Consider the following 23149-nt stretch of genomic DNA (forward strand, 5'->3'; position numbering starts at 1 on the left):
TGGTTGTTGGACAAAAATAGCTTTGGTCTAAAATCGTATGTGCTTACATCGCATAGCCTATCCATTCAGAATTTGTAAATGATTTATTTATTTTTTAAATAATCTATATATATATATATATATATATGATCTATCATTCAGCGCACAGCTTTGAAAGAATGGCGCACCCTTAATGTTTATGTTTTCCCTCTGGTTTTCCAAAGTTAATAGTAGTTGAAGGGGCTGGTAGATCAGATGAGGGAGGGGGGGAGTTTGCTCGCTGTAGTGTTGTAGCGCTTTGAAGATCAGTCCTGGAGAGAGACGGACACAGTGCAGTCAGGGAGGAGGGAGACACACGGCTCCTCTCTAGCGATCGGAATTAATTTCTGTGCGCAACTGGATAAGAAAAGTGGGGAACGAATGGAACATGAAAATTTGAAGGAATTTTAAAAGGCTGATTGTTTTTCTCCTTAAATGGATTACAAAAGGAATATAATAACCTGCGTTTGGATCGCCCTACTCATGAATACATTTATAAGGTAGGTGTCTACGCCGTGTGATTGTTGGATTAAGTGTGTTATAATGCTTGTTTGGGGGTATTTCGCTCTCTCTCGTATAATTTTTTTTTCTTCCAGTCTTTGAAATTACCTGAGGATTCGTTTTTTTGTGTACATTTAAAAGCCAAGGATTTCACGAAACCCCACTGGGTCTGGCTGTTATTATTTCTACCAGATACTTTTTGAGAGACACATGTCATGAGCCAGATTAGAATATTAGAAAATCAAAGTGGAAGATTTATGGTAAGTAGTTAGATAAGATCATGCAATTAAACCAAAGCACACGCGTCGATGGTGAGTCAAGTCTAATTATTCACTGGAGTAGCTCTCTGACTGTCAAAACCTCTTGTGCAGAGATTTCAACATAATGTACATTGGCTAGTTGAAAATAGCCGATCTACAAGCTTGTAGATCTGCCATTTAAAAAAAAATCTTTAAAAAGTGCAAAATGGGGAATATTTTGAAACATGATTCTAACAGAATCCACAAATGCGTTATTCGCATTTCGCAATATAGTTTGTGTTATCATTAACTTATCACCAAGCTGTGTCAACTGGCTAAAGGATGCAGGTCACAATACAAGTTTGAGAAATGTGTGCTTCACTTCAGTAAAGGAGTCAGCAGCAGCACAATCACATTGATATGATCTCACACATCATCCCATCATCGTAACATTACACAGCAGTGGCTACGACGTGAAGGTCGAACCCGATGCCATGAATACCAAAACGTTCGCCCCAAAACACAGTCGTCTTCCTGGGGCAAATCCGGCGGTATTCACACCTGGTATTCCTAAACGTAACCTCAGTAAACTATTCATAAACTTAACCTTATTCCTAAACGTAACCTCAGTAAACTATTCATAAACTTAACCTTATTCCTAAACGTAACCTCAATAAACTATGCCTAAACCTAACCATATTCCTAAACATAACCTCAATAAACTATGCCTAAACCTAACCATATTCCTAAACGTAACATCTGTAAACTATGCCTAAACCTAACCTTATTCCTAAACGTAACCTCAGTAAACTATGCCTAAACCTAACCTTATTCCTTAACGTATACATCTCAGTAAACTATGCCTAAACCTAACCTTATTCCTAAACGTAACCTCAGTAAACTATGCCTAAACCTAACCTTATTCCTAAACGTAACCTCAGTAAACTATGCCTAAACCTAACCTTATTCCTAAACGTAACATCTGTAAACTATGCCTAAACCTAACCTTATTCCTAAACGTAACCTCAGTAAACTATGCCTAAACCTAACCTTATTCCTTAACGTATACATCTCAGTAAACTATGCCTAAACCTAACCTTATTCCTAAACGTAACCTCAGTAAACTATGCCTAAACCTAACCTTATTCCTAAACGTAACCTCAGTAAACTATGCCTAAACCTAACCTTATTCCTTAACGTATACATCTCAGTAAACTATGCCTAAACCTAACCTTATTCCTAAACGTAACCTCAGTAAACTATGCCTAAACCTAACCTTATTCGTAAACGTAACCTCAGTAAACTATGCCTAAACGTAACCTCAGTAAACTATGCCTAAACCTAACCTTATTCCTAAACTTAACCTCGGTAAAACGGTGCCAAAACCTAACCTTATTCGTTATTCCTAAACTTAACCTCAACCGTATTCCTAACCTTATCCTCAGTAAAACAAATACAAGAATACAATAACCGCTGGTTCGCGGAAAAAAATGGGAGCGAGCCTGTTTTGGGGCGAGTCTTCCGGTTACCGATTCCATCACTTACGGATGTCATTGTCGACTGATTACCCCTGTAAACTTTAAAGCACGTTTAGCTCTTAATTCTGTTGAATTCAATAATGTTGTATTATTTATATGGTAATTGGCTGGAAGAATGCGCTACAGACGGAAGCTTTTTGGAGGAAGATCACAGAAGCGATGGAAGGAGGGTTTCCTCCAACCCAGCCCCATGTGCATGCATTAGTGGTGGAGGCAGTTGAACGCAGCGCCATCGCTGTTGTCACTCTGCTGCTGCGGCTTTGTTGTCTTTTGTAATGTGTCCACGTTGAAAAGATTTACCACGGATCAATCCTGAATGCCTTCACGCCCAGCCAGGACAATACACACACACACACACTGGTGCCCCGAATGGGTTCTGTGGGCTGTTAGGCCTAGGCTAAGGAAGCAATATTCTTATGTAGGGTAGGCTATTTACCGTTAGTGAAACTGTAAATTAAAATGATTTGGTTTAACAAAAAAAGCGAATGTAAAAAACAATATCTGACTGTGTGTGAAAGAGTAAGGCATTTAAGTGGTTTATTTTCTTTTAGAATCAATGCATTTTATTAGCCTAGTTGTACTACTTAAAGGTACTGGTTAAATGAAGTCTCTGACAAAATAAATGGTTCGAATTTGCCAACTATCTAGTGCACGCTGTTATCCCTAAAGTTGTTATTAATTATTAAGGAAAAGAAGCATACTGGTACAATAATATAAACCGGTACATTTTAAACTCAACACACAAACACAACGCCTATATTGTTTTGGTCAAGGAGTGGCCTTATTGGCAAATAACAAACGGTGATATCAATTCCATTAACTGTTAAATGAAGCAGATTGTTTTAATTTTGTGTGATTTTTGTGTGAAAACTAAAGTGGTCCACTTTAGTCATAGATCATAGGTCATAGATCTCCAGCTTAAGTTATAGAACCTATGTTGATGCTGACAGCAGCACTAAGCTGATAGGTGGACCAGCCCATGGTATGTTGACCATCCAGCTGGCTTTTGTGTCTAAGCTCCACCTCACTTACCACAGGGTCAGAGCCCAGCAACCAGAACGACCACCGTTAACCCCCACCAGAGCTGACTGTAACCCCGGAACAGCCTGCGTTAACCTCTCCAATGATTAGCATTAACCCTTTACAGCTGCACGGTTGTCAAACTGCTGACCTGAGATCAGATTATTCAATTCTCAATGCATAAGAAAATAAATAAATCTGGGCCCCGGTGCAGAACTCAAGTCAACATTCGACTCTTCCTCCAGATGGGGCCCTGTGTGTGACCCCACCACTGTACTACTCTTACCGCTCTCCCCTTTGACGAGCCCCAGAGCAGCTCCCCCTGAACCCCCAAGAGCATGCAGGGCCACCGGCGGGGGTGGAGCCCTATTGTGTTCTTTTGCCCAAAGCCCCTTTGTTCCCCAGTCACACCTGCAGCTCAACTCCTTTGTGTTCCACTATAGCAGAACTACTGCTGAGAACAGCCTTTCTCCTGTTTCACTCCTCCTCTTGCCAAGGTAGGGAAGAAAGGAGGGAGGCACGGTTTAGGGTGGCACAGCCCCTCACTTTCTGCCAAAGCTCTGAAGCAACAAGTCCACCCCCCCCACCCCTCAGAAGCAACCCTTGGGTAAATAGCGAGTGATTAGGGGCAGTGGTTATTATTGAAGCGGGAGAAGGGGTAGTAATCATTTCAGGGCCTGTGTGGACGGCAGCCTTAATCGTCTGGCTGATTCACCTCCTCTGTGGCTGCATCTTGATTGCTTTCTCAGAACCTCGGTCGGGAGCTGGGTCAGCAACGTCATACGCCACATCCGCCTAGAAACAGAGAAACGGACAAGCGTGTGCAAATCCAGGCAGCAGAATACGTTGTAGAATTCAGTTGAATATCAGGGGGAATGACTGAAATTGAACTCCTCGGTTATCTGATTTCGTGCGCTGTGTGTTTACAGCTCAGCGTGGTGCTGGATGACAGGCTGAGCTGCCCCAAGGAGCAGAAGCTATTGTTCAGCTGGGATTACGTTCACCCTTCACATTCACACGGGAGTTATAAAATCGCACATAGTACCGTTGTTTGCTACCCAACTCCTGCTGTTGGGTTTCCCTGTAAAGGTCATGCACAGCTGTGATAAATAAGAGGTGGGGAGCTGGCAAACTAGTATATCCTTGCTTTCGGTTGGAAAAAAATCCAAAACTTTTCAGGAAATGGAAAAAATATTGTTTTCCAGTGTAGTTATTATTTAGTCACACGCTCTTGTTACTACTTTTCATTGGTTCAATATTTATAAAAGCATACCTAATTACACGGCACATCGACAGTGGGTGCTGGGCCAATGAAACTAATATTTAAGAGAAGTAGAGCCCGCACACCCGCCTTCAAGGATAACTTTATTGAGTTGCTAGACAATGACGAAGATCCTGTGAGATCGAAACATTCTCAATATTTTTAAAACCCACAGACAAACTTAACCACTTTCACTTAAAATGTTTCAAAAATAGCCGAGCTACAAGCTCACAATGCGTCGCAGTGCGGCACGATGTGAGCTTGTAGCTCGGCTATTTTTGCTACTTTTGTGTGATGCTAGTATGATGAAGTAGGGCATTAATTTGCAAGAAATACAGAGATACAAGGTTTCTGCCAGACATCAATGATATGCCCTGCCGTAACCAAAATGATACCCAAAAAGATGATGCACATTAAAATCCTCAGTGTTTGTTTATCCATTTGCAACTCATAAAGTGTAACCAAATAACACTCAGAATTTTACGGTGCAGCTCTAGCTAATCATTTCTTGTGCCATGGATGCAGGACAAAAACTCCCATTTAAACCAGCAGAGTCGACTACAAACCCCCGTACCCACCAGTCAAAAGGAATTGCAATCCAACCGCCCCTCCCCTGCCCCCTCCCCCTGTGTTTAACACCATGGGGCCGAGCCAACAACATCAGCAGAGAAAGTTCGTGATTGTAGGACATTGAAAAGCCTGTAATAACAGAGGCAGAAAGGAGGAAGGCTGAATGGCACTATGTTGCGTGACTAGCTTCAGCGTCTCCGGGCCTACACACAATCACACATGCACAAACATGTATGCGTGCGCGCGCACACACTCACACACACACACACACACACACACACACGCAAACACTGGAAGGCAGGAACCAGAGAGTGCAGAGGAATAGTCAATAGAAAACATGCTGGGCTCACTGGAGATTGAGAAGTAATTTTAGATCGCTGACCTCTGGATGTCTTCTGTTTCTGTTTTGCATTAAAGTTTCTGAGGGAAGCCTTCGCCCCCACAGCACAGCTATTACCATGCACGGAATCATGGGAGATTGGAGCTGAGCCTCTGCCTTTTGGATAGAGTGTCTTTCTCTTTTATTGTTTTGTGAGCAAAAAAAGTGTGTTTGAGCGAGAGCTGTAACAAATAGGGCGCTAAATCCTGACAGCCAGGGAAATGATTTACCCGGAAATAAAATGCAAGTTGGGGCTTTGAGCACAGCCCCAGGCAGCATGATGAGGCTATAGAACTCGAATGTGATGATTAGTTTATTTACATCTTGGAGCACCCTCTTTCTATTGTTGTGTTTGATAGATGTTTGTGCCCCAGGCTCAGGTCTTCAATTCTAGGTGTTTCACATTTTCAGTTCTGGGCATTTTCGGTTCTGGACAGAACCGCAACATAAATGTTGTGTGATGCTTTTGAGGAGTGCCGTTGTGGAGCGGCATCATCACTTCTCGTTTAGATGAAATTGCTGACATTTGCCCTTCTGTATATATCTATGAACTGTTCTGAATAGCTATGCGGAACGTTTGTGGCCAGAGATTCATTTGTATCTAAAATTGGAGTGCAGCAACTTCTGCCGCCTCATTGACATCTGAAATTGCAGCCAGAGTGTGTGACCTTTTCTGCGCATCATGGAATTTGCTCATCATGGCGAAGCATCAAAACTCTTAATTCAGCTAATAAGTGGACTAATTGAGGTGAAGTGCTGACATGACCAAGCCTTGCATTGCACTCAGTCATAATGACACTGTTCCGTCACTCACTTCGCTATCCCACAAAGTGCTGAATATCTGCGATTTCACACCGTTTATGACAAACACACTGGCAGCACTCTGATTGTCATTTCATGAGTGACTGCTTGAGTGTCACTGTCATTCCTATTTATCCGACACATCACATCCATGTGTGACCAAATGAGAATTATTAGCATCTAGCATGGACATTAAACACTTCAGGCCTTGCTGTTCCTTAGGCCAGTGGTTTAAAAAATGTTGGCACATGCAAGTCAAAATTTCAAGGCACGCCTTCCTTCATAGGTGTCGCTATATTTGAAAGATTTTAATTAATAAAAAAAACAACATCAATGAATGCCCAAAATAGGGACACCAGGTTGAACATGGTTAATTATTATACATTTTATAGAGTTTTGCCTCTGTATTGGGAAATGTTTTATTTACTGATATACTTTTGTAGTTTTACAGATTCATTCACTCACTCACTCTATATCTATCTATATCTCAATCAATCAATCAATAATTTGTGGTTGTCACACTCACACAATCCCAAGGCTCACCTGGACTTGTCTCACAGTCACCGCTTGTGGACCATTGACTAGGTCCTAGACCTGCACACATTCAGATATTCAGAAAGTCGGCTGCACTTACTGTATATGGTAAAGTTCATAGATTGCCTCTGTGGGCAGCTGCCTGCCTATCTGCCATGCTTCCTGTGTGGATCAATCAGAACGCTAATGGCCTGGCAGCCTGGGCTCACAGACAGCACTGGAGCAGGTGTGCTTAGGGCTAATTGAAAAACGTGTCAATATTGGTGTGTGTGTTGGTGTGTGTGCATGCATCAATCTTTGCATTACTGTGATTATGCAAGTGTGTGTGTGCGTGCGCGTGTGCATGCACGTTCGTATCCCAGTGTGTTCCCAGCTAATCTATCTCTCTGCCTGCATGTCGTCTCCTGGTAAATTGTTTATATCCGTTCAGGCCTTGCCCGCATTAATAATTTGTTTGGGTTATAAATATTTGACTGGACAATGTTCATTAATATGCACAGACACAGCACAGCCTGTCGCTAAAGCACTGGTTTACACACACATGCACGCACACGCGCCAAACCCCATGCCCAGTTTGCCCACAATACAGGTTTTTGCCAATTTAGCTGCTGGTGTATCACAGCTCAAATAACACTCTGTGTAGACTCATCTGTTCAAAATGAAAGTACATCTATGTGTGATTAAAACAACTGAAATTGACGAGATCAACACAAACAAAACTGAGCGAATCACTGGAACCTCAATAAACCACACAGCCCGAGGATTGGGTAGTAAGAGCCAACAGAGCACTAATAGATGTCAACTAAGGTCACAACTGCACCGGTGGTGATTGTGATGAAGTTGCAAAGCTTTGAGTGGTTCTCAGCCTTGGCCCAGAGTGAACCAATCATAGCACAGATGCACAGAGACAGCAGGCCCACCATGCCTCTGACAGTGTGGACTTCCGCTGCATACAACCCACACCGAGACACCCCATTGGTCAGTTGGATGACCTTCCCTCGGACAGCAGATGCTGGGAGAGGTAGAGGGGAAACTGCCAAGCTCTCCCTATAAGAGCCCCGTCAGCAGCTTGTATGCTGTGTTTTTTTTCACTAACGCACACAGTTCAAATGCCCCCACAAGGAAAGCTGGAAAAGTGGACATAAATGTGAACCCTTTCATACACCTCTCTGGAGAAAGTGCTGTTTGTTTGTTTGTTTTTTGTTTGGGGCTAGAGGTCATTATGAGAGCTAGCGTTAAAGCATGTACCCAGTGAAATCCCCAGTGTTGCTGTATACATTTGAAACCCAAAGGTAACCAAATGGCACTACATTTGATGCTATGTAGCTGTTAACCACTAGTGTCCCGATTTTGGGCATGTCATTATATGCAAAACGGTTTGAAAAATGGCACAAATGTTTTGTTGTACGACTAATTATATAGCGCTTGAGTAGTTAAGGCTAACGCTTTGGTGATCAGATGAATGCAATTAAATAGTATGTCATCTGGTTTTACAGTTTTAGCTCAATTGTTTAATGACAGTATTGTGTGTGTGTGTGTGTGTGTGTGTGTGTGTGTGTGTGTGTTTGTGTAGGTAACATCTCCATCAGTGTGAACCAGGAAGCGTCGTCTGTGAGCAGCCATGGGTCAGAGAGCAGTATTTCTGCTCAGTGAGCTGCTGATGCTGTTGTTGACAGCCTCACACACAATCTTCGCAGTCAGCTTCCCTGAAGACAGCACGCCCCTCGATGTCGTCGATGCACACTGTGAGTACACTAAAAGGCTGATCGCATTGCACGACAAAGATGACGTATTTTCAACTGTGAAAAATGTGGACACAAAAATGTTCCTTTACCCAATTCCAAGCACAGTAACTGGGATTGGCAATATAATTCGATTTTTATAGCAACTTCATTTGGGAGGCCATAGATAAGTGGGTATAGAGGCCGTCTGGGAATTGGAAGGTGGCCAAATCGACCCCCAGTATACGTGTTGAAGTATACCTGGTGAAGCTGTGAAAGCAATTTTCCCTCCCCCGGGGACCATAAAATACTCCCCTTCCTCTGCTTAAAGTCCGTCCACAACTACATTTTACATTTATATACAAACACAACTGAAGAGTCAATATACTGTAGTTGTGCATAGTGTGTGATAATTGTAAAATTTAAGACAAATATCAGCAGTCAATTCTCTCCAGTCCTGTCAGGAAAGCAGATTTGAGCGTAGTATATCGGCAGTAATAAAATCTAAGTGTTCTATTGTCAGTTGTAATATTAAAAGGCTTCTTTTTTTAATCTTTCTGAGGCACCGGGAGAGCTTAAAGAGATGTGCTGATCTAGGCTGTTTTAGCTCTCACATGAACACAAACACGCTCACAAACAGCATTAATTTAGTAACTGAGAGACTTGTAACGGCGCAGTAGCATTAATTCCTTTATTGAAAGATTAAATTAAAACTGTTGTGCGTTTACACTTCAGAGTCAGCGATCCAGTAAGAACTGTGTGTGTTTCATGTTTCCGTGCCATTACTACTACTAATAAAAAATAATGATTTTTGGCTATTAAAAACCAACTAGTGTAGAGCATTAAATCATAATCTGAGTCTCCCAATAACTGTGTGTATGTTTGTGTGTGGTCCAGACGCACGGCAGTACCCAGTGTTCAGAGGCAGGCCCTCTGGGAACGAATCACAGCATCGCCTCGACTTTCAACTTATGACCAAGATACAGGACACTCTGTTCATCGCTGGCAGGTAAATGAAACACGCCCACTCTACACGTCTCTCATTCCCCTCTCTCTCTCTCTCTTTAACATTTTCTCCCCTCCTCCCTCTCACTCATGCATTTGCTCACTCCTTGGCAGTTAAATGATGGTATAAGGGAAAAAGCTCTTAGTGTTATTGGATATGTGGCATGGAGGCACCCTGTCTAATGTGTATGGCGAGCATACATCCGGGGATGATGTCCATCAAGCCCAGGCCTGATGCACTGTCAGGGCTTTCCTGGCATCTTTACACGTCTTGATATTTATGATCGCCGTGATTAATTTGACCACTAACACTAATAATGTACCGGGCAACAACCGGACACTACACCGTAAAATCCTGAGTGTTATGTAACTGAGAGAGAACAAATAGAACTAATCCATTTGTACACTCTCAGAGTTTAACACCGAACTGCTCCAGATGAGCTGGTTGGCGCCTTGAAAGGTTTCCCCCATCGTCCGCGTATGAATGTGTGGATTTTTGAATGGGAGAATTTCTTCATGACCCAGGGTGTGGATTTGACATCAGACTTTGGTACTGATAATTGATAATAATCAGTAAATGCCGTTGCCATGTTGTTGCTAGTACTCTGCAGTCAGTGAGCTGTGTGTTCTATCATGTCTGCCCACAGAGACCAGGTGTACCTAGTGAGTCTGCGAGAATCCTACAGGAATGAGATCATCCCGTACAGGGTAAGAGACTGGTCCAGGAGCTGCTCTTGACAGTCCACAAACACTCTCAGAGCTCTATAGAAAAATACAGAGCCATTTATCACACATTGGACAGGCTATAAAATGAGAGAGTGGAAGTAAAAGTGTGTGTGTGTGTGTTTGTGGTCATGGTTGTGTGTTAACGGTCCTCTGTGTTGCTGCTTCCAGAAGCTAACGTGGCGGTCTGGCCAAGCGGACAGAGAGATGTGCGCTGTCAAGGGAAAACACAGAGTAAGTAGCCAACTCATTCACCCATCTCCTCTCTTGCATATTTCAGCACACACTGATAGAGATGTGCGCAGTGAGCACTGGCAGGCAAGTAAATTGTCTCTCTCTCGTTTTTGTTTTTGCAGGACGAGTGCCATAACTTCATCAAAGTGCTGGTCCCAAGAAATGATGACCTGGTCTTTATCTGCGGTACCAATGGCTTCAATCCCACATGCAGATACTATAGGGTGAGTGCACACAGAATGCTCTGATGCACACACTCACTCACTCACTCACACACTCTGGCACACTTTCTTGTTTTTGTTTTCTTGTGTACACTGTTTTATCTGTATGCATGTGCAATTAAAGTTTTATTTTCATCTCACACTTGGTTAACGGGACACTGCGTATTGTGCTCCTTTTCAGCTGGATAACCTGGAGTTTGACGGAGAGGAGATCAGTGGATTGGCACGCTGCCCATTTGATGCCAAGCAGACCAACGTTGCACTCTTTGCTGGTAAGCTGATCAAGTGCAGACACACTTTTTTTCCCCCTTTGGGAAGAACAGCTAATGCTTACCCACTCATGCCCCCATTGGCAACCGCAAAGCCTTCATCAATTAGACAAATTAAAGCCTGATTTATTCTGAGTTGCGGATCGTGTCTCACAACGCATCACAGTGCAATCCATTGTGAGCTTGTGTATCTGCTATTTTTGGTGCAAGACAGTATAAATCAGGTGTAAAACCTGCAGTCATGATGACTTGGCCCTATCTATAACATAACGCATATATCCAAGTTTGTGATGACCATTGTTTCTTTCAGATGGGAAGCTTTACTCGGCCACAGTGGCAGACTTCCAGGCCAGCGATGCTGTCATCTATCGCAGTATGGGGGATGGCTCAGCCCTCCGGACCATCAAATATGACTCCAAGTGGCTGAAAGGTACATGAGACTCTCCATCAAATAGTCAACTCTGCCTCTATCCTGTCTATCTGTCAGCTAGCAAAAACGGTTAAAACTATTGTGCATGGCATTTAGCTGTGGTTGTTTTGCTGCTGTTAGTAAGAGTTCTTCCACATGTCCTTTCTCCCTGGGAACATGTCCTGTTCTCTCCCAGGCGATCTAGGTCACTCCCAGTCATATACTGACTTGTAAAAATCACTGAAATATGCAGAATGCACAGTGGTGGTGACGATGCAAAAATACACTTTGTCATAGTCTGTCCTTGCCCCCCCCCCCCCTCTCTCTGTCTTGCAGAGCCTCATTTCCTTCATGCGGTGGAGTATGGGAATTATGTGTATTTCTTCTACCGTGAGATCGCAGTGGAGCACAACAATCTGGGCAAGGTAAGGCGGTCCATCTTGGTGTAATCGCGAGTAAAAAATCCCACGCAGTCTTGTAACTGCTGTATGTTAGAATGTACGTGGGAGCATTGAACAATTAATATTCTCCAGATATGTTCTGCTTCTGTCAAACTGTTTTGCCTAAGAGGATTTGTACTCTTTGTTTCTCACTCACACACACACACACACACACACGTCACACACACACACAGAACAGAGGGCATTAGGTTGCTCTATTGCGGTGTCCAGCTTTAGATTTGACTCTGTGTCATCCAGAGAATGGTTGGTCTGATCAAGCTTCAAGAAGCAAGTGTCCTCCATCAACTACCATCTAATAAATATTTCATCCCTACTAATGCTTGGAATGACACCTGGCCTCTGATGGAGGTTTGCACTGGTGAATTATTAAAGCCTTCTTAGCCGAACTGTTTTACACGCATTTATACCCAATGGCTTGGCAACGTGCACAATGACTCATGCAAATACACTCACAGGACGCCGGCTGAAGAAACGTCAAAGCTAATGGGCATGGCGTTTTCTTTTTTACTTTTGCTCCCTTGCACACAGTCGGGAGTGTGCATGCTTTAACGTGTGCATTGAGCAGCAGGACCAAAGGGTGGACGGATGCATTATTTACGATGTTGAAAGCGTTTTAAGCGCCGTTCGTTCTCGCAGCCAAGCCTTCTGTCCTGAACTGTCCTCTCTCTGTCCGGCTCCTCGGTAGGCTGTGTACTCTCGCGTGGCAAGGATCTGCAAGAATGACGTCGGCGGGTCTCAACGCGTGCTGGAAAAGCACTGGACGTCATTCGTGAAGGCCAGGCTCAACTGCTCCGTCCCAGGCGAGTCCTTCTTCTACTTCGACGTGCTTCAGTCCATCACTGATATCATCGACATCGACGGAGTCCCCTCCCTGGTGGGCGTGTTCACCACGCAGATGAACAGGTGAGCTAGGGCAGCTGTTTATTAAGGCTTTCAGCTAAAACTGTAAATACCTTTCTTTTTTCCACACGTGTTCCCAAAGTATCTAAAGTGTGAACATTGCATTGGGGTTTATTCTTTTGTTCATTTGTGTGCCAAAATAGTGTGATTTTCTCTTTCCCTATGAGAGAGAGAAAACTCACAGAACAAAGGAGGAACATATGAACATAATTGATTTATTGTCAATAATTTGGCCATATTATGGCCAGGTGAGCAAGAGCAGCTGTTTAGTAAGGCTTTCAGCAAAAACTAAATACATTTTTAAAACCTTTTTTCCACACAGAGTATCTAAAGTGTGAATGTTATATTGGAGATAAGTCTTTTGTTCATTTATGTGTCAAAATAGTGTGATTTTGAGACCGGTTTTCCTATGTAATGAGAGTGAACGGAGAGAGGGAAGAAAGTGCTACTGCTGTTCCCCACAGTGCAAAGGATGACAAGCAGATAAACATAATTGATTTATTGTCAATTATATGGCCATACCATGGCCACGTAGCTATTTAACCCATGGCTGTACCAAAGTTCATCCTCACTTTAAAACATACAACAGATAACAGTGGACAGTATTTCACATGCCCAGTCCCAGCAATGGCAATTAAATCACAGGTATCAGGTTGACATTGTGTTTCCTTGCCCCCCCCCCCAGTATTCCAGGATCTGCGGTTTGTGCGTTCTCAATGGTCGACATAGAGAAGGTCTTCCAGGGTCGCTTCAAGGAGCAGAAGACTGCTGACTCTGTGTGGACCCCATTCCCAGAGGACAAGTTACCCAAGCCCAGGTAGATAACATTTAGGTGGTGCTATGCCAAGTTGGCGTATAACTTTTAAAGCCGGCGACTTCTAAATAAAACAGCAATTGACTATATTCACATGGTGGTCATTTTGCTCTTACTCTTGTACAAAATACAAATGAAGTAAATGGCCTGCGTGTGAATATGGTCAATGTCGACCTTTGATGCAACTTTGAAGTCTGATTTATGCTTAATTGTGCACCAGCGTCGCACAGAAAAGAGCAAATCTACAAGATCACAATGCGATGCGCTGTGAGCTTTTAGATTGTCTATTTTCAGTGCACGACACAATGTGGTAAATCAGGCACCGGGAACACCCACGTTGACACTTGACATGTTATGTGCAAGCCACCTGTCATCTGACCCCTTCCTAACCTTTCTCTGTCCGGGTTAATCCCAACGAAATCAAATCTATTTTTTGTCATCAGAGACGGGACTGGTTATTAGCTATGACCCATCAAACACATTCACCATCTGCTAATGAATAAATAATTAATCTGTCACAATTAGACACGTTGCATATTTAACCTGTATACAGTCATCGCATATGCCGGCAGCCAAAACACAAAGTCCACGCGGCGCCTCATTACCCATGTAAATCATTGATGGGGATAACTATATATGTATATTTTATGTTTCCATTTGGGGGGCCTTTTTTGTGGACCTAATCAAGCACCTGCGCCTCTCCCCCCCCACCCCCTTTCTCTGTGCTTCAATCCATTTCAATACGCTTTATTAGTCCCTGGTGGGTGATAGTATAGGCCATTGTGTGACCTTTGCCCTCTGTGTGTGTGTGTCCTGTGCCCCAGGCCTGGGTGCTGTGCAGGTCACGCTCCAGCTGAGTCCTATAAGACCTCCATTGAGTTCCCGGATGAGACGCTGCAGTTCATCAAGTCCCACCCCCTCATGGACACAGCTGTTCCTTCCATAGGCGACGAGCCCTGGTTCACCAAGACACGTGTCAGGTAAAAGGAGGAAGGCATATACAAGCGCATCCAGAAAGGTTGATCTCGTGACCTCCCGTAGCCTGAGGGCCCATGTGTTTTCCCTTATTATTCAAATGGCCGTGTCTGTTTTTTTTCGAGGAAAAATATTGCATGTGACTTACAGCCATCTGGCTTTTGCAGGTACAGGCTGACAGCGTTGGCAGTGGACAACACAGCGGGGCCCTACAAAAACTACACAGTGGTGTTCGTTGGCTCAGAGGCCGGAGTGGTGCTCAAGGTTCTGGCCAAGACCTCCTCTGTGTCCCTGAACGACAGCCTGCTGTTGGAAGAGATGGACGTCTTCAACACGGCTAAGTACGAAAAGCCATCCACCTCATTTCACTCTCTGCTCTGCCATGATTCTATTCTTGTTCGTTCCTTTCTGGTTAGTCAGTAATTCTTTTGAGTGTGTAAATGTGCATGCCCGTGTGCCAGAGGTTACAACCCTGTTAAACTGTGGAAAAGCTTTTTGTGATCCATTCCTCCTAACATCTGATTAGTCGTTGAGAGTGAAACAGTAGACGGACTTATCTGATTCAACCCTGATCAGGTTGCTTATTATCTTTTCTCTTTTTCCTCCCCAGGTGCCTCTCGAGCCGGGAGGACGACAGGCGTGTCCTCTCCCTGCACGTGGACAAAGACACGCACAGTATCTACGTGGCTTTCTCCAGCTGCGTCATTCGCATGCCCCTCAGTCGCTGCGAGAGGCATTCCTCCTGCCACAAGTGAGTGACTGCAAAACACCCCAGAGGTTACTCTGTGCCACACTTGCGCCTTTTTTATTGTTTTGTTTTTCTGCGAAAGTCATAGCAATAATACCTTCAGTCTGGAGGCTAACGTTCAGTCAGCCAAAGGTTAATGGCTTTCCTCCCCGAATTATTACACCTTGTGTTTGATGGTGGTGTTTACTGTGTGTGTGTGCGCGTGTGTGTGTATCCAGGTCCTGCATCGCATCAAGAGACCCCTACTGTGGCTGGAAGCCTCATGCCGCATGTGAGAGGATACAGCCTGGTGTTCTGTAAGTACTGGCCCCACAGAGATAGGATACAGTTGCATCAAAGAGTAGATAACGTAATGGGAAGAATCCCCCTGGGGGATTAATAAAGTGTTATCCTAAGTTGTCTCGCAGCTTGAATTACCTAATGTCTCTTTTCCGTTTCTTTCTGTTTCTCTCCGTCTCCCTCTGTCTGCTTTCTGTCTGTCGCTTTCTCTCTTAGGGCTGGATATGAACAGGATGTCGAGTTTGGAAACACCGCCCATCTAGGAGACTGTCATGGTAGGGCATTAACTTCCATGTCCCATCATCTAGTTTCACACACACAAACACCCATTGCTACACACAAGAAAACCCTGCACACTCAACACCACTCCAGTAACCTGCCCCTACATGACTCTATGTGCAGTATTAACATGTTGTACATCTACATATACAGTACATGGCCACCTGCAACTAATGCCACCGTGTAAGACAGAAACATGGACATGTACACCTTAGGGGCATGTTCAGCTGGTACAAGATGCTGAGGTCTATATTAGTGTAAACACAATGAACTTTTACGATCCAACTGGTCCCTTCGTTTGTACCAGCTGAACATGGCCCAGGCTGAACTTTAGTACTGATCAGAACCAGAGGACTTCCAGAGGCTTCAGTTTTCAGGCCTGGAGAAAAACCGTCTCCTACAGCGAGTGCTTTGCCTATTTATAGTTAATCCAAATAAACTGCACTCTTTAATTTTACTTTGTCCCCTTTATGATTCCGTTATACTGATTTCTTGTCCTTTTTTGAATTCTTTTAGCATTTTTGGCTACTACATCAGCGCCAGATTACAAATCATTTGGCGACCCAACCTCTGGTTAGTTTGATCTTTTACTCAAATGGTTTCTCTCCTTGAGTTCAGCATTGCTACCCTGTCTCTCTACTCCCTCTCCCCCCTTTTCTCATTCATCCTTCTGAACAATGACGCCTACTCAACACCTCATCGTCATCGTCATTTCTCGTCATTACCGAAAACAGATCCACCAGGCCTACCTTGACACAAGATTCCTCCTTTTGTCACTCATGACTTCCTGTGCCACCTCCTTATTCCTCTTGCATGACTACTGGTCCCCCACCTTCTTCTTATATCATCGCTGTTGTATATCAACTTCTCTTTCAATCTTCGAGGGCCTTTTCCCCTTTCAAACTGTCTGAGCGAAAATTGTACTTCCGTTGATCTGTGAATGCCAAATTCTTTAGCCAAAAATAGCCTAGATTCTGCTTAAGGTTAATGGTGACAGCCTTCTGACGACGGAACGTATTCAGTGAAGACCCGTCTTGATTCTTGGGACACTTGGGACACTAACCTCTTTCTAAAAGTGGCCATTAGCCATGCCTACTAACGGGGATGTTAACAACACTGTGCTTTGCCCCCGTGTCCGCATCGGGTTTTTTATTAACAATTTGTTTGTCACCACAGACATGGAGTTATCATCACCGCCAGTCACTGGCCAGCCCAGTGGGCCCATACACCCCCCTGTACTCATTCCCACTCAGGGCCCCATCCCTGGGCCCGGTCCAGAGCTCTACGGCTCAGGCTTTGTGCAGCAGGATGACCCAGCCACCTCCCATTCTTTAGACTCCCTCTCAAGGGGCCGCGAGGGTAAGGCCCACAGGGAGGCAGCCTGCTAGCTGCATGGAGCCCTATCTGATAGCTGCCAAAAGCACACTCCAAACGCTGACACGCACACATGCAAATGCACATAACACTCAGTGTACATGTATGCACAGCGCATGCATCTGAATAAACACACACACACACACACACACACACACACACACACACACACACACACACACACGCACACACACACACGCACACACCACCACTCAAATGCTCACTTGGTGCACATAATGCTCACTTGGTGCACATGCATGCTCGCACACACACACACACACACAGGCAACTATTAAGGGTTACCATCAGATAATACGGCAGACTTCACTTTTCTATTACATATCATTTTGATTTTTCATTTGTTATATTGCATCTTGATTTACTTATATTTTTATTTGTGTATTTATTTTATTATCCATGGTGAAAATATTATTTATTTATGTTCCTTCTGTCAACTTATTTTCGACATCTTTCCTAGTTGTTCTAACATTACACCCTTCAGTGGCTGTTCTAGCATTCTTCTTGCATCTTTTCTTTGGCCCTAATTTCTCTGCCTGGCGGTATAAAGCTCCTGTCATCCTGGCTGTGGTAACAGTTTACCCAGGATGGTAGATGATTGGCCAGTTCTGCTTCACCTTCGCCACATTGCAATATCAACTGCACCGTGGATGACTAACTCTTTGTAATGTCTGTGGTTACTAACAAACCTCCAGCTCTGCTGGAAGGTTCCTCTACACCTGGAAGGCAAACACTGTGCCTCTTTCATCTGACAAAACCCCCTGTGGTTGATCTTTTGGGGAACGGTTTGTTTTTTCTTGTCCCAAAAAGGAATTGCACACCTAACAACTTTTTTTCTTCTGGTTAAATGCATGACGAGATGTCTCTAGTGGATAATCGAACAAGGCAACACTTCAATTCTTCCCTTCTAAACTAACATAGCACTACTTATTATAGATGGTGATCTGGATGTGGGTACCAAATGGCTTATGGCAATTTTCACCATGTGTCTTCTTCAACTGGGTTTAATGTAATAGTAATGTCTAAGTATACAGTATAAACATTTTGGCTCTGGCTCACAGGCTACCTTTGGGGGGTAAAGGCAGAAATCCATGCATGGTTGAGTTGACACACGAACATGCACACTTCTGCAGGGGAGGTGCTATCAAGACGGGCTTCATCGCGGGGCTTAATCAATCCCCTGTCAATCTCTAGGCATTTGGGAGATCCAGTCGGGGGACGCGAATCAGATGGTCCACATGAACATCCTCATTACCTGTGTGTTTGCCGCCTTCCTACTGGGCGCTCTGCTCGCCGGCCTGGTGGTCTTCTGCTACCGAGACTCCTTCCTCCGCAAGCCGAGACACGTCCACAAGGATGCTGAGTCGGCACCGTCCTGCTCGGACTCCACCGGGAGCTTTGCCAAGCTCAACGGCCTCTTCGACAGCCCTGTGAAGGTACGGCCACCACAGCAGCACCCTGTTATGTCACTGTTGCCGCTGATGGTGGAACAGGAAGTGACCTTGTTTTGTCTCCTTTTGTTGTCCCCCAGGAGTACCAGCCTGACATCGACTCCCCCAAGCTGTACACCAACCTGCTGAGCAACGGCAAGGATATAAACGCACCCAACGGCGACACCAAGACCATGATCCTGCGGGACGGCTGCCAGCCGCCCGAGCTGGCTGCCTTGCCCACGCCCGAATCCACACCGGTCCTGCAGCAGAAAGGTCTCCAGCCTATCATGAACCAGTGGGAGCGGCCGCAAGGGAAGGTCAGCAGCTCTCGCAAGGAGTCCAACTCGACGACTGCCAAGAGCCCGCAGTTCCTCCCTTCCTCCCCGCCGCCTCCTCAATCCAACCCCCACCACCCTCACCTTGCGCTGGGCCACTCCCACATCCCCAGCGCTGTGGTGCTGCCCAATGCCACGCACGACAGTGGCAACCACGTCCACGACGATGACACACTGCAGTGCTCCTCTGAAAAAAAGTCAAAGAGCGCCGACTCCAAAGGAAGTCGTAAAGAGCAGAAGAGGTGTGTGGATGCGAGGAACACCCTGAATGACCTTTTGAAGCACCTGAACGATGCCGGGGCCAACCCGAACCTCCAGGACGGAGCGGGGGGGCCCCGGCCAAGGCAACACCTCATGCTAGAGCCCATGGAGGCCCTGACGGAGGTTCCCCCTAAGGTGCCCAGCCGGGAGGCTTCCTTGTACTCCCCTTCGTCCTCCCTGCCCAGGCACAGCCCGACCAAGAGAGTCGACGTTCCGTTGTCCAGCACTCCGACCTCGCCGACAGGCAGCCTGAGCCTGAGCATGGGCGGTACTTTGGAGAGGCAACGAGCAGGGTACCATCTCCACCGGAGCGCCTCCCAGAGACACTCCCTGTCCACGTCACCAAACGGGGTGACCATGGGGGTCTCTGTATCACGACATCACAGCATGAACAGAGATCACAGCATGAACAGAGGGGGATACATGGCCCCAGCGCCGCCCTCCAGACTGGACTCCCATGGCGGAGCAATTGGGTTCGGGATGCATTCGCCGCACCCTCCCTCCCTATCGCGACAGCACAGTTATAGCGGGCATGGCTCACTCCCCCGTACGGGGGTCAAACGGACCCCATCGCTAAAGCCTGACGTGCCGCCGAAACCCAACAGCAGCTTCTCGCCACAGACTTCACAGATGAGAGTTGTCAACAAGTACAGCTATTAGGAGTGTGGACACATCTGAGCGAGCTCTGAGACTAGACTCTTCTGAGTTAGAGGAGCCCCGAGGGCTCAGGGAAACCTGAGGATGGGGTAGGGGCCTAGAGTGTGTGTCTGTGTGCTGAGGTGTGTGCCCCCATCGAATCGCACATCCGTTCACACAAGAAAAAAAAGGGAAAATCACACAAGTGGCCAAAGATACTCCATGGGGGGCTTGCTCCTTATGTCGCAATCTCTGTCCCTTGTCATGGCAGCCCCAGCCCGTGGACAGAGAGTGGGGTGTCTGCTGTGCCCCGGCCTACAGCACCTCTGGGCTTGCGTGTAGCCTGTTCTGTATTTGGTACGAGGTTTATGACACCAGTGGGGGCCGTTATGTGGGGCTGAGTCTGTAGTATGATGCCCACATAGGAATACTTGAAGAATGGCTCTTGTTTTGTCACTGCCTTTGAGCACTGTCTTCCCACTAATGTGAACTGTACAGAGAGGTGTGTGTCAGCTAGGCGTTTGGGAGAGGAGAGAAGACTTAAAATTATAATATACAGTACATTATTGAGATACATGATGAGACTATAAAACACAATCCGATAGGACGCAGGACAGAATCACAGTCAAGGGGAAAATGAAACGTGTGTATTTACGTGTGTCGTTTGGAAAACAGCTTTGGCGCACACCCTTGCAATCACGAATGGTGGACCCACACCACAGGATCTACCTTAAAACCTTGATCAACAACTTAAGTGTGGCCCTCCTATTCAGGGGCTGTTGAGTCATGGGTTAGGTTGGTCTAGATGTCGGCTGGGACAGAGGCTCTCTAACTCACTGTTATTCTATACCGAATCCATTTTGCTGCTACTGGTTTTAAATTAAGCTGTTTGTGGAGTGTGTTTTAGTCTCCGACACATTCAATTAATTTTTCTACCTGCTTAGAATGTCCCCTGACTTGAATGTGTGTGTGTGTGTGTGTGTGTGTGTGTGTGTGTGTGTGCGAGAGCTTGTGTATGTTGTTGTGCCCACCCACCATTTCGGTTGCCCATCAAGCCAATGCACTGTTAGAAGATAAAATTGTTTGGCTAGACACAGTAGAAACCTCTTTCCTCCAGGACTGAACTCTTCCTTTACCTCTCCTTCCCCCATGTAGGAATCATAATAATGGCTGAAGAGACTCTTTTTCTTCTATGTAGCAATGATTTTGTTTTTAAATTGTAAAAACGATTACATTTCTCACATTAGCCTAAATGCATTTTGAATGAACAAATGGTTTGCCTTGGTATTGTTTCATCCACCCCACTCACACTCACACGTGTTAAAATTCAAACACCTTTGGATCAGTTCTTGTGTGTGCGTTTAAAATTCCAGGCACGGTGACAGTCCTTATCCCCTACCAAATGAACTCGTGCACCGATAGAAGCCATCTGTGTGAACACATTAGCATCAGGTCAGCCTCTTCCCATATTCATTTTGATCAAGAAATTAAACTTTTAAGACCAATGCCTGGATTTGAGAGATCTGTCATCTGCCTTGCTGGTTCTGTAGCCCATGTTCCCTGTGCAGTTTCCCTGTGAGTGGCCAGTGTACAATCAACACAACACTTAACCAATGTGTCCTAAAGAGTCATGCTGGGAATGACAAGATCCTGTACATACCTATATATAAAAGTATACATATTTTTAGGCAAGTGAACCTGAATCTGTGCATTGTGTGCCTTATCCAATGAATGATCTACTGTATTATATTGGCTGTGTCCCAACTGGTCCTGAGTATCTTACTGTCATGTATTATATAAGGAATTTTATATACTCAATTTGATAGCAATTCATAAAAGTGTGTGTTGGTAATAAAGGAAATGGGGGGGGGAAAACACACTCTCTAATATGGAAACAAAGACTAAATGAACCTACAAACATTCCACCTGCAAATGCTAGATGAAAGTAAAGCATGGTTCGTTTGTTTGGGGGGGGGGGCATTGATTAATTCACGCCTTGATTCACTCCGGTGTTGAGAGAAGGGTGTTAATTTGCCACATGAAGGTGCCATGCAGTGAATGTATTATTTTCATGACCAGGGTGTTGAGGCACCGTATGTACCACTTGACAGTCTCTGGAGTAGTCCTCTCAGCACAGCACGTCCTTGCTCAACACAGCCACCCCATACTATTGGCAAATTTTATACTGAAGATTTTCCACCAAAAATGTTTTAGTTGAATTATGTTTTTTTCCCCTGGAGATTGTACAGTGACTTATGAATTAGTCTCAACACAGTATTCACGTGAAAGCCATTTATTGCCATGTGTCAGCAGTGGTCATGCAACATCTGTAGTTCCCCCGGATTGTACAGTGACAGGGATTGTCTTCAGTAGCCAGGATAGAGGACCGAGGGACTGTTTCTCAGGCTGTGTTCAGACTGGCAGCCCAAAATCATATTTTTGCCCTATCCAGATTGGAATCAGATTAATCAAGTAAAAAAAAAAAAAGCTTTGCTAGTGGCATTTGAAACGCGAACGCATTCCTAGGTGGTTTGAAATACTATTCCAATCTGAGTTCTGAAGATGCGTCTCAGTCTGGACACTCGGTACACTGAAGCCTGATTTATATTTCGTCGTATGACTGTCTCTCGCCATAAATAGTCAATCTACAACCTCACGACGCATAGCAATAGTATGAATACATCATTATTAAGTTATCACAGCAACCAATCCAGATAAAGTAGGGTCTATGATATCTGAATACACAAATCCTACTTCTCTTGCAAACAGTATGGACAGTCCTAAGGATGGTATTTGAGAAACAAAGCATTTGCCTGCAGTCTGAACAAAACCTTAGTAATGGGTACATGGGTACATGATTTGGGTTATATCTATAATACTTGTGTCAGTTGCCTGTTGAGCCCAAAGCCACATTTTGTTTACAAGTGATGATTGTATGTAAAGACTTTCTGCCAATCATCAACCAGTGTTTGGGCTCGTTCCTATACACACACACACACACACACATACTTACGTGCAGGCACACACACACACATACACACATGCCGGCTATGCTCAACTGCCTTGTACATTGCAATATGAACTGGGTGTTTCTGTTGCAATCTCAATTGAAGCCTTTATGATTTCACTCCGAGCTCCATGTATGTGCAGATAAAACCAGATTCTTTGTCAGTGTGTACTTTTGTTTGAAATA

General features: G+C 44.9%; 1 protein-coding gene across 3 annotated transcripts; it reads left to right on the forward strand.

Annotated features, from left to right (window-relative positions):
• Positions 1-305: 305 nt before the first annotated feature.
• Positions 306-21823, forward strand: sema6d (semaphorin 6D). 3 transcript variants are annotated; one of them, XM_080437785.1, is made up of 20 exons: positions 306-518; positions 8435-8606; positions 9480-9591; positions 10235-10295; positions 10482-10544; positions 10667-10768; positions 10947-11037; positions 11345-11464; positions 11780-11868; positions 12590-12807; positions 13490-13621; positions 14443-14598; positions 14761-14934; positions 15204-15344; positions 15560-15637; positions 15837-15895; positions 16416-16472; positions 17076-17258; positions 18486-18727; positions 18823-21823. In XM_080437785.1, exons 2-20 carry the CDS (start codon positions 8483-8485, stop codon positions 19978-19980), a joined length of 3360 nt encoding a protein of 1119 aa, XP_080293911.1. In that variant the 5' UTR covers positions 306-518; positions 8435-8482; the 3' UTR covers positions 19981-21823. The 3 variants fall into 3 exon arrangements, with proteins under 3 accessions (XP_080293911.1, XP_080293913.1, XP_080293912.1); XM_080437787.1 differs by lacking the exon at positions 17076-17258; XM_080437786.1 differs by lacking the exon at positions 16416-16472.
• The last annotated feature ends 1326 nt before the right edge of the window (positions 21824-23149 follow it).

The sequence above is a fragment of the Gymnoscopelus braueri genome (assembly GCF_963280865.1).
Source record: "Gymnoscopelus braueri genome assembly, chromosome: 1".
NCBI lineage: Eukaryota > Metazoa > Chordata > Actinopteri > Myctophiformes > Myctophidae > Gymnoscopelus > Gymnoscopelus braueri.